Below are 12,843 nucleotides of genomic sequence, written 5' to 3'. Positions count from 1 at the left end.
CAACATCTCATTTATTTCATTATCATTTTAGTGGATATTAATCTCCAATAAGAGAATGCTGCGTGACTCGGGTCCGTAGAGCCGTCACTAGAGATAGAGGGCAGCATGACGTAAGCATCCCGTTTTTCAGTCCCTGACGGAAAGAGCGCGCGCGCACACACACACACACACACACACACACACACACACACACACACACACACACACACATACACAGAGGGTGCCACCATCACACTGAACCTGAAATTATGTTGGGCCACTTGCCCGTCGTCAGACAAGACGACCTTGAAGTATAGGGTGCAGTTACGGTCGGCCTCCTCCTCCTCCTCCTTCTTCCTCATTCTACTGTTGCTGCGTCGTCGTCATCGTCTTGTGGACCCAAATCCTAAAACATATGTTGTCACTACTCTGTACTGTTTTTCTTTTTGTTTCATCCAACAATCATCCGGTTTTAATGTTTTCTGTATCACAACGTCTATACTTTTTTCCCCATGGCTGCCGACAAGCGATTTTGTTGGATGGAGGGAAACTACTCTCCAGTTTAAAGGTTAAATATTGTCTCCATTAACTCACTGTAGGTGGGGATCTTTACGTATCTTATCTGGCTGTCGTCAGGCGATTCTATTCATGTGGTGGGAACCACCAATTATTATTGGTTTCCTTCCCTGCGTTCGAATTATTTAAAATCTGCCGTCAGGCGATTTTATTTTGTTGAAGGAACTGTCCCATTCCCATCGCCAAGAAGACGAAACGACTACGTCACCCATTCATCTCCTGATGGGGATAACGGGGTAGGGTTGGTCCAATAATACTTCGAGCGAAGTCTGTTGGGTTGGGTTTGATTTCGGCGCGTGCGTCGTCCCGCCCGCCCGAGGCATCTGTCTTCCGACCATGCACAAGCCCCCGGGAGCCTCGGGCCCCCACTGCCGACTACGCTCCCTCCGCCACCGTCGCCTCGCCGTCGCCTCCTGCAGCTTTGGTTTCTTGTAGGGGGAGGGGGGGGGGGGCGCTTCAAATGGCATTCTCCAGTTCACTTCCGCCTCGGAATAAGGACACGGTGGCCCTCGAGCATGTTTGCCCTTTCTACTATATACACTCTCCAGTGATTGTTCCTTAAGGAAGTGTTGAGTACACATACAGACGCACAAAAGGTCAAATATGAACAGTAAAACACATAGTAAAGTTCACACACACACACACACACAACACTGGGTGTGCTATCATTAGAATACAGATGTTCAGGCCAATGGAGTGGATAAAACTAACAGAAAAGATGCTTTGGTTTGAGACGGAAGTGCGTCACGAGGTCATAGGAATAGACTGAAAGAAAAGAAAATAAAGATAAACGAAAAATGTGGAAGATATAAACAGTTTTTTTCGTACAGATGTGTCTATTCTTGGAAGTGCCTAAAATATGAAATTGGCCAAGATAAAACCATAGAAGAATTCGAAACTAAGTATAATAGTTTGAAAAAGGGAACCTTACGAGCGTATATTGCAAATTGTAAACACACACACACACACACACACACATTAGGTAACAGTGTTCAGGCGGTCAACATAAATTAACCTAAATCAGTTTGATATTTTGAGACACAGAAACGAAACCCCACAAACACTGCTTCTATTTATTAGGTAAACACACACACATGACATTTGGAGAATAAAAGAGGTTACTTAGTGAGACGACAATAGATGGACTGTTTGAAGAAGAGGCTGACAAGAAGAATAAGTAGGAACAGAAAGTCATGGATGTTAAAAAAAGGACTAAAGAGAAACGAAGAGAAAGGGTTGATGTGGATCTGTCGAGGAAAGGGAGGATGGGTGAAGATGTAAAGAGGCGAAAGATTTGGGTGGAGAAGGGAGTGGTGAGGGGGGGATCAAGAGCATGTCGACTAAGTAAGGAGGATCCGCAAGTTTGCGTGTAGGAGTTAGTTGGTTACACAAGAGGGGAGGGGAGGGGGAGGGGGACGAGGAAGCGTGGCTTGGTGGCCTTCACTGGGGCGGAGGGGTGGGGTGGGGTGGGGGTCTTGAAGACGGACGCTGGTCGTCGCAGGATACGAACAACAGCCACGCTCGAGTACCCCCTCGACATACATTGCGTGGCGCCACGCAGCTGTTCTGCAGCTGAGTCAAAGCTGCATTGTCACGAGAGGTCTCGGTTCCGCCAGGTGTGCCTCATGGTGTCGACAGGTGTAGGCTAAAACAGGTGCAGCAGCGTCCGACTTGTATCTGCACCAACAGATACAGATTTAAGACAGCTGTTGGGTACGACAGGTGTACCCGTAGGTGTTGTTTCTGACAGGTGCAACTCCTGCAGGTGCCAGCTCGGACAGGTGCAATGTGCAACAGGTGTCTGTCCACGCAGGTGTCCTCAAGCCACCTAGCAACACTGTCCATTCATAATATGCCAAAGAACTGTACTTCACCAAGCCATCACATCCTTGTCCTTTGCAGATTAATATAAGTTCTTTTCCACAAATACCAAGTCATCACTACTCATATTACTGTCACTAGGTATATCCCTATACCAGTCAACACGCACACACGCGCGCGCACACACATCCAAAGAGATAGAGAGAGAGACTACTAGTAACGGACAACGGTATCTCATACAAACACCGAAGGCTCTTTCATATATTCTTCATGCTGCCGCTAAGCGATTTTATTCAGCTGAAGGAATCCTGAGTAACCTGGAATATTTTTGGACATCTGAGTTTACTGCTGCGCGTATTACAAATGATAAGTCTAATAACTTTAACTGAGTTAAGTTTTATTTGATGTATTTTTCTCACTTTGAGATTCATCCCAGGAGTACAATGAACAGCGACGCATAAGCAACGAGTTCTTTCTTATACATCTAATTCTGGCTCCCCTGCTCTAATTTTAGCTCTTCTGTCTGCCGTCAGGTGATTTTATTCATTAGAGGTGCACGGGGATGTGAGGAGGAATGCCTGGGTCAGTGACCATCATCTTTCACTCATCCCACTGGAATAGCTTGTCGCCAGGTGATTTTATTAGGCTGAGTGCGGTTACTTGCCTCCTTTGCCAAAGATCCGCTGCCCCAAGACATCCAGCCACGGCGATCGTCTTGGCCCCATAGTTCAAACAAGGAGGGGATTGTATGATGCTGTCTGGAAAAGGTGTGTCTAGTGTTTTCTGCGAGTGAATTTAGTTGAAAACAAACAAACATTAAACGGGTAGCGTCCCCCTAGGGCATCCAAGTTAATTTAATCGATATTTTCGGGACCTTAGTCACGCCCCTACGGACCAGAGCCGGGCAGAATTATTTTATTATTGGGGGGGGGGGGTTGATTTCCACTTGAAAAGTAGAATGATCGTAACTTTTGAGCTTCTACTACGAAGGGACGCAATGAAGCTGTTTCCAGCTGCAAAAAGCTGCCCCGCCCAGCAACTCAAGAGTCGAAGAGATCAGCTGCTGCTGCTGCACCCGTTAAGGCAGCTGAAGTCTGCGTATCCAGTTGCACTAAGGAATTGATCTGTTCTTGTGCAGCTTCGTCTGTAGAGAAACATTGGTTTGGGTCCAGATGAGCTCCCTTCACACCGACATGACGTCATATAGTTTTCTTGTGAATGTCGGGTGACGATTTTGTAAAAACCAATTTAATTGATGGCGAGAATGGGGATTAGGGGGGAGTTCATGTATGTGGGAGGGGGTCTTTCTCCCCCCCCCCAATTCAAACGTAAACCACCCCTTTCCCAGTTAAATACTCAACAGTAAACAGAAGTCATTCATACAATGCGCCACTGTGCTTGGTTGTGATAGATGATGGAGTGTAGATGAAGGTGGGGGTGGAGGGGGCTTCGGCCTGAACGTGTTCCAAGTCGGCCGACACCCCCGGTAAGTCACTGCCGAGGTCGCTGTGGCGTGTTGGTTGCGATCTAGCCTTAAGGACCCGAGTTCGATTCTTTAAAAAAAAAAAAAAAAAGTCACTTGCCACAACGAAACTGACAATCTACGCCACTGTGTCACCCCGTCTGGCACGACGAACCTCGTAAGAAGGCGTGTCACACCAAACGACCCACTTGATTCATTTCAGTGGTTCGTTAACGAGCGCACAAGGGCACCCCAAGGCAAACGAGGCAATTGGAGTGCGGGGGTGGGGGGTGTTAGACAACATTCCTTACGGTCGTCATCTCACGAAGTGCAGTCTGCGCATGCGCGTGTCCGTCACCCCCACTCACTCCGTTTTCTTTCTTGAAGAAGAGGAAGAGGAAAAGAAGAACGAAAATGACGAGGAGATGACACCTCTGTGAGAGGAAGAAAATAAAGAAGAGGGAGGGAGAAGAGATGTTGAAGGAGAAGGAGAGGATGTACAGAAGGAAGAGGAGAAGAGGGAGGGGGAGGACGATATGAAGTAAAAGGAGAGGAGGAGGAGAGGAAGGGGGAAGAGGTGGAGGAGGAAGAGAAAGAAGAACAAGAGGAGGAGGAGGAGGAGGAAGAAGACATAAAAAAAGAGGTTGAGAAGTTGCTGATGACGTCATTGTTGCAACTTTCACTGTCCGACAAGGGCAAGGAGGCCCCCCCCCCCAACCTCCCCCCCGTCCCTCTGGGCATTTCCGTCACTCGATTCCGTAATCGGAATTCATTGGTCTACTCATACACACACACACACACACACACTCTTAAACCTGGCTAGATACACACACGACTGGCTTTCAAAGTTGGTTAAGTAGTTCAATCTTCTGATAAATGTTAAACAATCCTTGCATAATTAATATGCTAACAATATGGCACATAATAATAATAATGACAACAATAATAATAATAATAATAACATCAACATTACATGGAATTATAAAAGAAAAACCAACACCGAGCAAAAACACAGCTACTGAGAGAGTGTATACATACTATGTGAGGCGAGCCATTCTTCATAGCCCAGGCCAGGTGGAAGCTCGACAAGCTGCCTCAGGTCCGTCTCTGGAATCTTTCTCTCCAGTACCGCTTCCTCTAGGTACAGCTTATGCTCCTGCTCCTGCGCTGCCGTGCACTCTCGTTCCTTCCTTCGCGCCTTCCTGGAAAACAAAAGAAAGGCGTCAGTACCTCGAGTTGGCGTCGCGAAGCGTGGCGGAGTCCCACAAGGATCAGTGTTCGCTCCCTCGCCGCGGTTTACAAAGGATTACAAAGGCGGAGCATGCCGACAGAAAAACTTTTGGTCCATAACTAGGTCGGATACGAAAAAAATAATGATAAATAAATAAATAAACAAATAAGAATATAATATATTAATAAATAAAATAAATAAATGTATAGGTATAGTTAAATAATAAACAAACAGTTAAATAGTAAATAATTATAAATTGACATATAGCTAATAATAATAAATGTGAACAAATGATAACAAAAATGAACAAGGGAGGAGCACCTTCCAGAAGTTGTGATCGTTCTGGAACCAGACGATTTCGCTCGGGTGAGAAATCTTACACCGATCAAGATGACTTTTTGTCGGTGTAAGGTCTCAGCCGACTAAAATTGCCTGGTCTCCGCTAGGCCACCTAGTAGATGGCGTCACAAAATACGTGGAGATTGGCCAACACCGCAACCTCACGAACAACCCAGATTTGTGACGTCATAAAATTCCAATGTCTTCCCCATCTCCCTCCCACCCACACCCTCCACCAGACATCAGATGACGTCACTTCACCCTGAAGTTTCACCCGAGCAGACAAACTCTGACCTCATATATATTCATTATAGCTAACACCAATTTTATCCAGTTAAAAGGAAACCAAAGAGGGTTAAAAACAACACAAAATAACCCGTTTTACGCGATTCTATTCAGACAACCACATACGTCAATTATACCTTCATGACGTCACACATTCACTGGTTCAGGAGCAAAAACCCTGAAACGTTCACTTTCATGACTTTATTCTGGTTAACACTAGACTATTTGATTCGGTTTTGAGGGATCGCGGCTAACCTTTGTGTGTTCAAAATCTATCTTAACCTTATCCAACCCAAAGGATTCTTTGTTGATTTTTTTCACACAAAGGTCGGTTCCAATGTGGTTTATGGTGTCTGCAGCGACTTCTGCTACTGCATATCATAGATAAAACTAAACATTGCGAAAAAAAATCAATACAGAAAAACACCAATACATCTCTATCATTGGAGCTCTTGATGTCTCCCCCGACTTCTGCTATATCGAAGAAGAGGAAGAAGAAGAAGAAGAAGAAGAAGAAAAAGAAGAAGAAATCAATATCGTAAACACCAATACCTTTTATATTGCAAATGTGAGCTTTGCACCTTCATTCTCGTTGCCGCCAGGCGATTTAATTATATATATTTTTTTTCGGTGTGTGAGGAGGCCGTCTATTCAATGAAGACAGGAGCAGACGATCCCAAAACAAAACATCAATGTGAATTTTACGATTCACAAGAACACTTTCGGTCCATTTTGAGATAGTTTGTAGATGAAAAGATAAAATAAACCAAATAAATAAAAACAAATGAATAAATAAATGAGCAAATGGGACGAACAAATAACTAAATAAATGAGACGAACAAATAAATAAGTCCGAGAGTGGTGCAATGCAGACTGCAGGAGGCCAAGGACCATTTACGATTTTGCGCGAGTTTTTATATCTTCAAGTACACACGCTCAAAGACATACTTAGTTCCTCTGAACTCACGAGAGAGCAATATATATGTATATGTATATATATATATATATATATATATATATATATATATATATATATATATATATATATATATATATATCACGTGAAAACCACATTTGGAGCAAAAAAGACTGGAGACAGGGAATTCATATATATCGATTGCAAACTGCAATCCTCTGTATCTACCGATGAGGATTGCAGTTTGCAATCGAAATATATAGATTCCCTGTCTCCAGTCTTTTTTTGCTCAAACTGTGGTTTGCACGTGATCGACAAATGTGGTATTACATTTTTCATCAATATATATATATATATATATATATATATATATATATATATACATATATATATATATATACATATATATATATAATGGCTTAAATTCCTCCCCAAATCCCGACTCCCCACTCCCCAGTCACGTGTTCTAGATTGTTCTGTTCTTCACAAGCACATTTACGTAACATGTTCTGCTGTTCAACGACAAGCCCAAACAGAAAAAAACACTAAACTTTAACAACACAAACTAACCCATAAACACAAACTCCAAACACGACAGAAAAAGGAATATATATACATATATATATATATATATGTATATATATATATATATATATATATATATATATATATGTGTGTATATATATATATATATATATATATATAAAACGAAAAAAGGGCAGTTAGGATAGATCAATCACACGCATCTGAATGAAATCACCCAACGTTAACCATAATAAAGAAGCAAGTACCACCCAGTGCGAAAGGTATTATAACAAAACAACAGCATCTCATCAGAAACGACACTTTAGGAACGCAACCCCACCTCTCCTTTCGTGACTTCATCCACACGATTTTATTCGACTAAGGAGGGATGGGGAGAAGGTAATATTGGAGCTAACATTGTGGTTGGTTGGTTCACAGCTGAACATAATGTTCTCGTGTTCACTAGAACAAAATCGAATAATAACAATGTCCTGAAGGAGACAATAACAAATTTAAAGAAATAAAAATAAAAACAAATGAAACAAATAAATTAAATAAATTTATAAAATAATACACACATCCATTTACACTTAAACCGACAAGTTGGAGCTTCAATAACAATGATAAGAATTGTCTTAAGAAATTCTAAGATGGTACTAAGTCAGAATCCTGTGAGTATCACAGGATGTAGCATTATCTACATGGAGGCGCGTCTTTCTCTACTTCGTTACTCTCTTAATTTTCAAACATTAATTCAACGAACCAAAAAATAAAATAAATAAAATAAGATAAATCAGAATGAAAAAAAAAAGATATATATATATATAACCAAAATCTGTATTTCATTACGACCCGAGACTTGGAAACAAAAATCTTAGGATAAAAGTGTAACGAAAAAAGAAAACGACGCGCTGAGAAAGAAATTTGGAAGAGAAAGGCTTGTTGTCGTCATGGGCGGCGGCGCGGCGTTGTGTTGCTTGGTGACCTTGAAACCCACAGGGGAAAACCCCCTGATGCCGGAGTACCCTCCTCGACCCCCCTACCACACCCTCGATGACACTGAAGCTCCTTTCATGTGGCACTCTCCTCTTAGAGATTCCCCTCCGGGCGGAACAGCCAAGCCTGCTCCCGTGAGCTACCCACACCACATCAATAAATAAGCCACGAGGAGGAGGAGGAAGAGGAGGAGGAGGAGGAGGAAGAAGAGGAGGAAGAGTTGGCTACCGTATGAGTGTCAGGTTCCTCACAGAAGCGCATCTAATGCTGTTCACATCATCACAAACAATTCAATTGTTGTTGTGACCGGAGCTGAGGAAGAGAAAGGCGACGGAGAGGAGGTGACGGGAGTGGGGGGGAGGAGGAGGAGGAGTTTGGATACAGTAATACAAGTAGTGAGTGAGAGGAGAAAGGACAGAGATGGTCAGCCACGTTCAAGACAGAGCGGATGGACGGTAGGATGGAGAGGACAGAGCGGATGGACGGTAGGATGGAGAGGACGGAGATAAGGGACGGGCAGGAGGAGGAGGAGGAGGAGGAGGAGGAGGAGGAGGAGGAGCAGCAGCCAGCAGGTGAGTCACCTGCTGGCTGGCTGGCTGGCGTCAGCGTCGAGCTTGAATGAGCGGGATGAGAACGGCAAGGGCAGGCGGGACACGAAGGAAGGGCGTTGCGGCAGGAGGAGGAGGAGGAGGAGCAGGAGGAGGAAGAAGAGGAGGACGAGGAGGCCTCACGAAGATACGCTACTGTAGCAAAGAGTGAGAGGAGAGGGGAGACGGGAGAGGGAGGGAGGGAGGGAGGGAAGAATGGGGGAGAAATGAAGATGAGGGTGACGAGGGTCTTGGGGTGAGATGGGAGGAGGTGGGGGTGGGCTGTGAAGAAGAGAAGGGTGCCAAGGAGAACACCAGGTCGAGAGAACGATGGAAACAGAAGAGAGCTTGGGGGGTGGGGGGAAGAAAGGGGGCAAACAGTGGCAAAGGTGAAAAGAGGAGATGAGTAGGGGGGAAGGAGGGTGACTGCAAAAAGTATGGGGGGGGGCTGAAGATGGGCAAGAAATGCCGCCCCCCCCCCCCAAGGCACTACTTGGGGTAATGGTCCGAGGAGGGGGTCTGATGAAGAGGAGGACGGGGGGGGGGGGGAACAAGGGATTCCGGAATGACCAAGAGGGCGTGAGGGAGATGACCGGGAGAAGAGCAGGGATGCTGTGGGAGATGACCACGGAAATGAAGGAAATGACCATGCGTTCTAAAAGAGATGAAGAGCCAGTAGAGAGGAGGAAGAAGAGGCACTGGGTCAGGACAATGTCTACAACAGAGTGAAAAGCAAGAGGCACAAAAAAAAAAAAAAAAAAAAAAAAAAATAAGACAATAATATAGAATCGATGACCAGACACTAGGAATAGACAGAAGATCGGTACAGGAATCAGGAGGGAGAACAAGAATAATAATAAAAGAAAGAACGAGAAGGAAAAGAAACGGAGAGAACGAAGCGAAAACAGAGAAACAAGTAATCAAAGAGGAACGTTGGCGGAGGGGGAGGGTTCGAGAGGAGAGAGAGAGAGAGAGAGAGAGAGAGAGAGAGAGAGAGAGAGAGAGAGAGAGAGAGAGAAAGAAAGGCGCTTAAAAAACGGAGGAAGGAAGAAGATAGAAAGGAAGAGAGAAAGAGGGGGGAGAGGCACGGAGGGGAACAAGGATCAGGATTGAAAACTACGATTCAAAAGAAGAGTGAAGTGGTCCCGTAGAGAGGAAGAGAGGGAGGATAGGAGAAGGAGGTAGGGATAGGGGTACGGAGGAGGAAGAAGAAGAGAGAGGAGATGAAGAGGAGGTGGAGGTGAAGGAGGAGGAAGGTGTAGGGGGAGGGAGAGGAGAAGGAGGAGGAAGGGTTAGGGGAGGAAGAGGAGGAGAAGGAAGAGAAAGAGGAGGAATAAGAGAAGGTGGAGGGAGAGGGAGGAGGGGAGGGGGAGGAGGGCGAAGCAAGAAGAGACGGAAGGAAGAGAGAGAAGGGGGAGGCCAGAAAGGAATAATCGAAGGAGGAGAGACAAAGAAGAGGCAGGAAAAGGAGGAAGAAGAGGGGAGGAGGAGGAGGAGGAGGAGAGAAGGAGGAGGAAGACCAGAGAGACAGAGTGACAATGACGGAGGAGGAGGTGAAGACAAAGAGAAGAATCGGGAAGTGGATGGTGGGGGAGAGGGGGACGATCCTCAAGATGCGAAAGTAGGAAAAGCAGGAAGAGGAAGAGGGAAGAGGGAAGAGGAAGAGGGAGGAGGAGGAGGAGGTTGATGGCACTGAAAACAAGAATGACAAGGAGGGGAGTGGATGCAGATGAAGAAGAGGATAAGGAGGGCAAACAGGAGGAGGAGAGGGAAGAGGAGGAAGGGGAGGAGGAGGAAGAGGAGGAGGAGGAAGAGGAGGAGGAGGAGGAGGAGGAGGAAGAGCCACAGGAGGAAGGAAGAGAAATGGGATGGAGTTGAACGAAGAGGGGAAGGAAGGCATTATTGGTCCCCGAGATGAAACGAGGTGAAAGCACGTGAACGAAATAAAGAGAGAAACCACGGAAGGGGAAGGGCGTGATATCAGGCAGCAAACGAGCGAAACGAAATGACACTAGATGGAGAAAAAAAAAAAAAAAAAAAAAAAAAAAAAATCTGCCGTAAGATCACGGAAACCTTAAGGAGAAAAACAATCAAAAGACCAGCAATGAGAAATGGAAGAGGGGAAAAGAAATGAAAGAACTGTATAAGAGAAATAAAAGAGTAGAGGAATGATAAAAGGAGAGAAAGAGAGAAAGCAAAAGAGAGAGAGAAAGAGAGGCAATAATGACAAGACATGGTAGGAGAGTAAGTGACAAAACATGGAAGCAATAGATACACGAGGGGAGGAGAGGAAGCGAGGGGAAATTAGAAAGCGTACAGAAAGAGGAGGAGGAGGAAGGGGAGAGGAAAATGGGGGATGGGGGGGAGAAGAGAAAGCGAGGATAATGGAGGCTGATAAATGAGACTCTCACAAGTGGATTCAGTTTAGATGGGAGGAAGAAGTGGGGAAAGAGGAGAAGGAAGGAGAGGAGGAGGGAGAGGAGGAAGAGGAGGAGGAAGAGGAGGGGGGAAGGGTGTGAAGAAAGGAGACATCAAAGCGAGGAAGACAAAGGGGCAGAAGAGGAAAGTGTGAACAGGAGAAGATTGAGAAAAGAATGAGATGAGAACGGGAGGAAGGAGAAGAGATGAAGAGAGGAAATAGATGATAGAACGATAAACAAAGGGAAAGTTGAGAGAGAGAGAGAGAGAGAGAGAGAGAGAGAGAGAGAGAGAGAGAGAGAGAGAGAATGATAAATAACGCAACACATACCACCCCAACCAGCCAAATGCACTCACAAAGACCAAACACCCAAACCTCTCAAGCTATTCTCGTTTTACCTACATTATCCTTGATGACATTTCCTTTCATTCAAGCACACAAACACCCCCATCACTCACACCAACACAGCCGCTCCTTCCTTCTCTCTCTTTGTCTCCCTTCCCGACACCCTGCCTACCTGCCTACCTACCTCCCACACTCCAAAATTCAAATTCACCTTTCCCTTTCGGCTTAGTTTCACTCAATGCTAACACATCCATCATTCTTATCACATAATACCCATCTTCTTTTTACTCTCGCTTGTCTTACATCTACGCACTTTCGAAGGTGCAATTACTAAGGTTCTGGTGTAAGTTTTCCTTCACACACACACGCACACATACACATACACGAACATATATATCATGGAGAAAAATGACTAATAACTAATTCAGACTTAGATATGGAAAATCACGTTTCCCAAACTTGACTAACTTTTACTCAAGAAAAGTTAACGTGCTGCAAGAAAGGGTTGGGTGGATTATGTAGAAATAGATCTGGAACATACTGGAGGACTTAAAGTCAAGTTTCTATGAAAAAATTATTTCCTGGTGGATTGGTATGTGAGAATAAAATGGAAGGATGATATTTCAAGATGGAAATGCAACACACGTTCAAATGACCATAAATTAATTGTTCAATGGGGAAAATAACCAGTTAGAGAATTAAAAGAAACGAACAAAAAGAATAACAATATTAAAACGGAAATGACTATACAAAGAAGAAAGCTTTGCACCGATTTCTGGGCGGAGTAGTAATTAAAAACATTTCATTTCCTGTCGGTCTGGACAAAGTCTTTACGAGAACAACCCAACGTAATTAAATTGCAGTCATTTCTTTCCCCCACCCCTCCCTCCCACCTCCTTCTGTCCCAATAATTCAAAAAGCAACGACATTTCCACTTTCTCGAGAAGTTGCCAAGGCATGTTTTTTTGGCTGAATAAAATCACCTGGAGACAGAGAATAAATGTTAAGCTCGTACAATGCACTTTCACTTTGGTAACATTTATATGTTTTATTATGATTAAGAAAAATATATATTTATTAGGAAAGAAATTTATTACTGGCAACCCCTTTCATAATTGTCTGATTAGAATATATTTTGTTATATATAGATACTACTTACAACCATATTTTATTTATTTTTTCTTATCTAAGTTATTCGTGGCTAGTATATCATTACTGATAATAGGAGAGTGCAAAAGCGGTGAAATAAAACAAAATTATCCTGAAACTGAAAAAAAATATTAAAAAGATTATACTGCGTAGCGCTTCGATATTCAGACATGACGTCACCACTGCCACACGCAGAAAAATGCGTTTTATGTA

The 12,843-nt window shown here is 44.1% G+C and overlaps 1 protein-coding gene across 3 annotated transcripts in view; it reads right to left on the bottom strand.

Annotated features, from left to right (window-relative positions):
* LOC143026607 (MOB kinase activator-like 2) overlaps window positions 1-12,843 on the bottom strand; it is a 279,965-nt gene that overhangs the window by 12,923 nt on the left and 254,199 nt on the right. For all 3 annotated transcript variants that reach the window (XM_076187317.1, XM_076187310.1, XM_076187299.1), the window contains one exon: window positions 4,877-5,040. In XM_076187317.1, coding sequence (XP_076043432.1) covers window positions 4,877-5,040 — 164 coding nt within the window. The remainder of the gene's footprint in view (window positions 1-4,876; window positions 5,041-12,843) is intronic.

Source organism: Oratosquilla oratoria, chromosome 1, assembly GCF_046742065.1.
Source record: "Oratosquilla oratoria isolate Oo_2021 chromosome 1, ASM4674206v1, whole genome shotgun sequence".
Classification (NCBI taxonomy): Eukaryota; Metazoa; Arthropoda; class Malacostraca; order Stomatopoda; family Squillidae; genus Oratosquilla; species Oratosquilla oratoria.
This window is presented reverse-complemented; position numbering and strand designations above follow the sequence as displayed.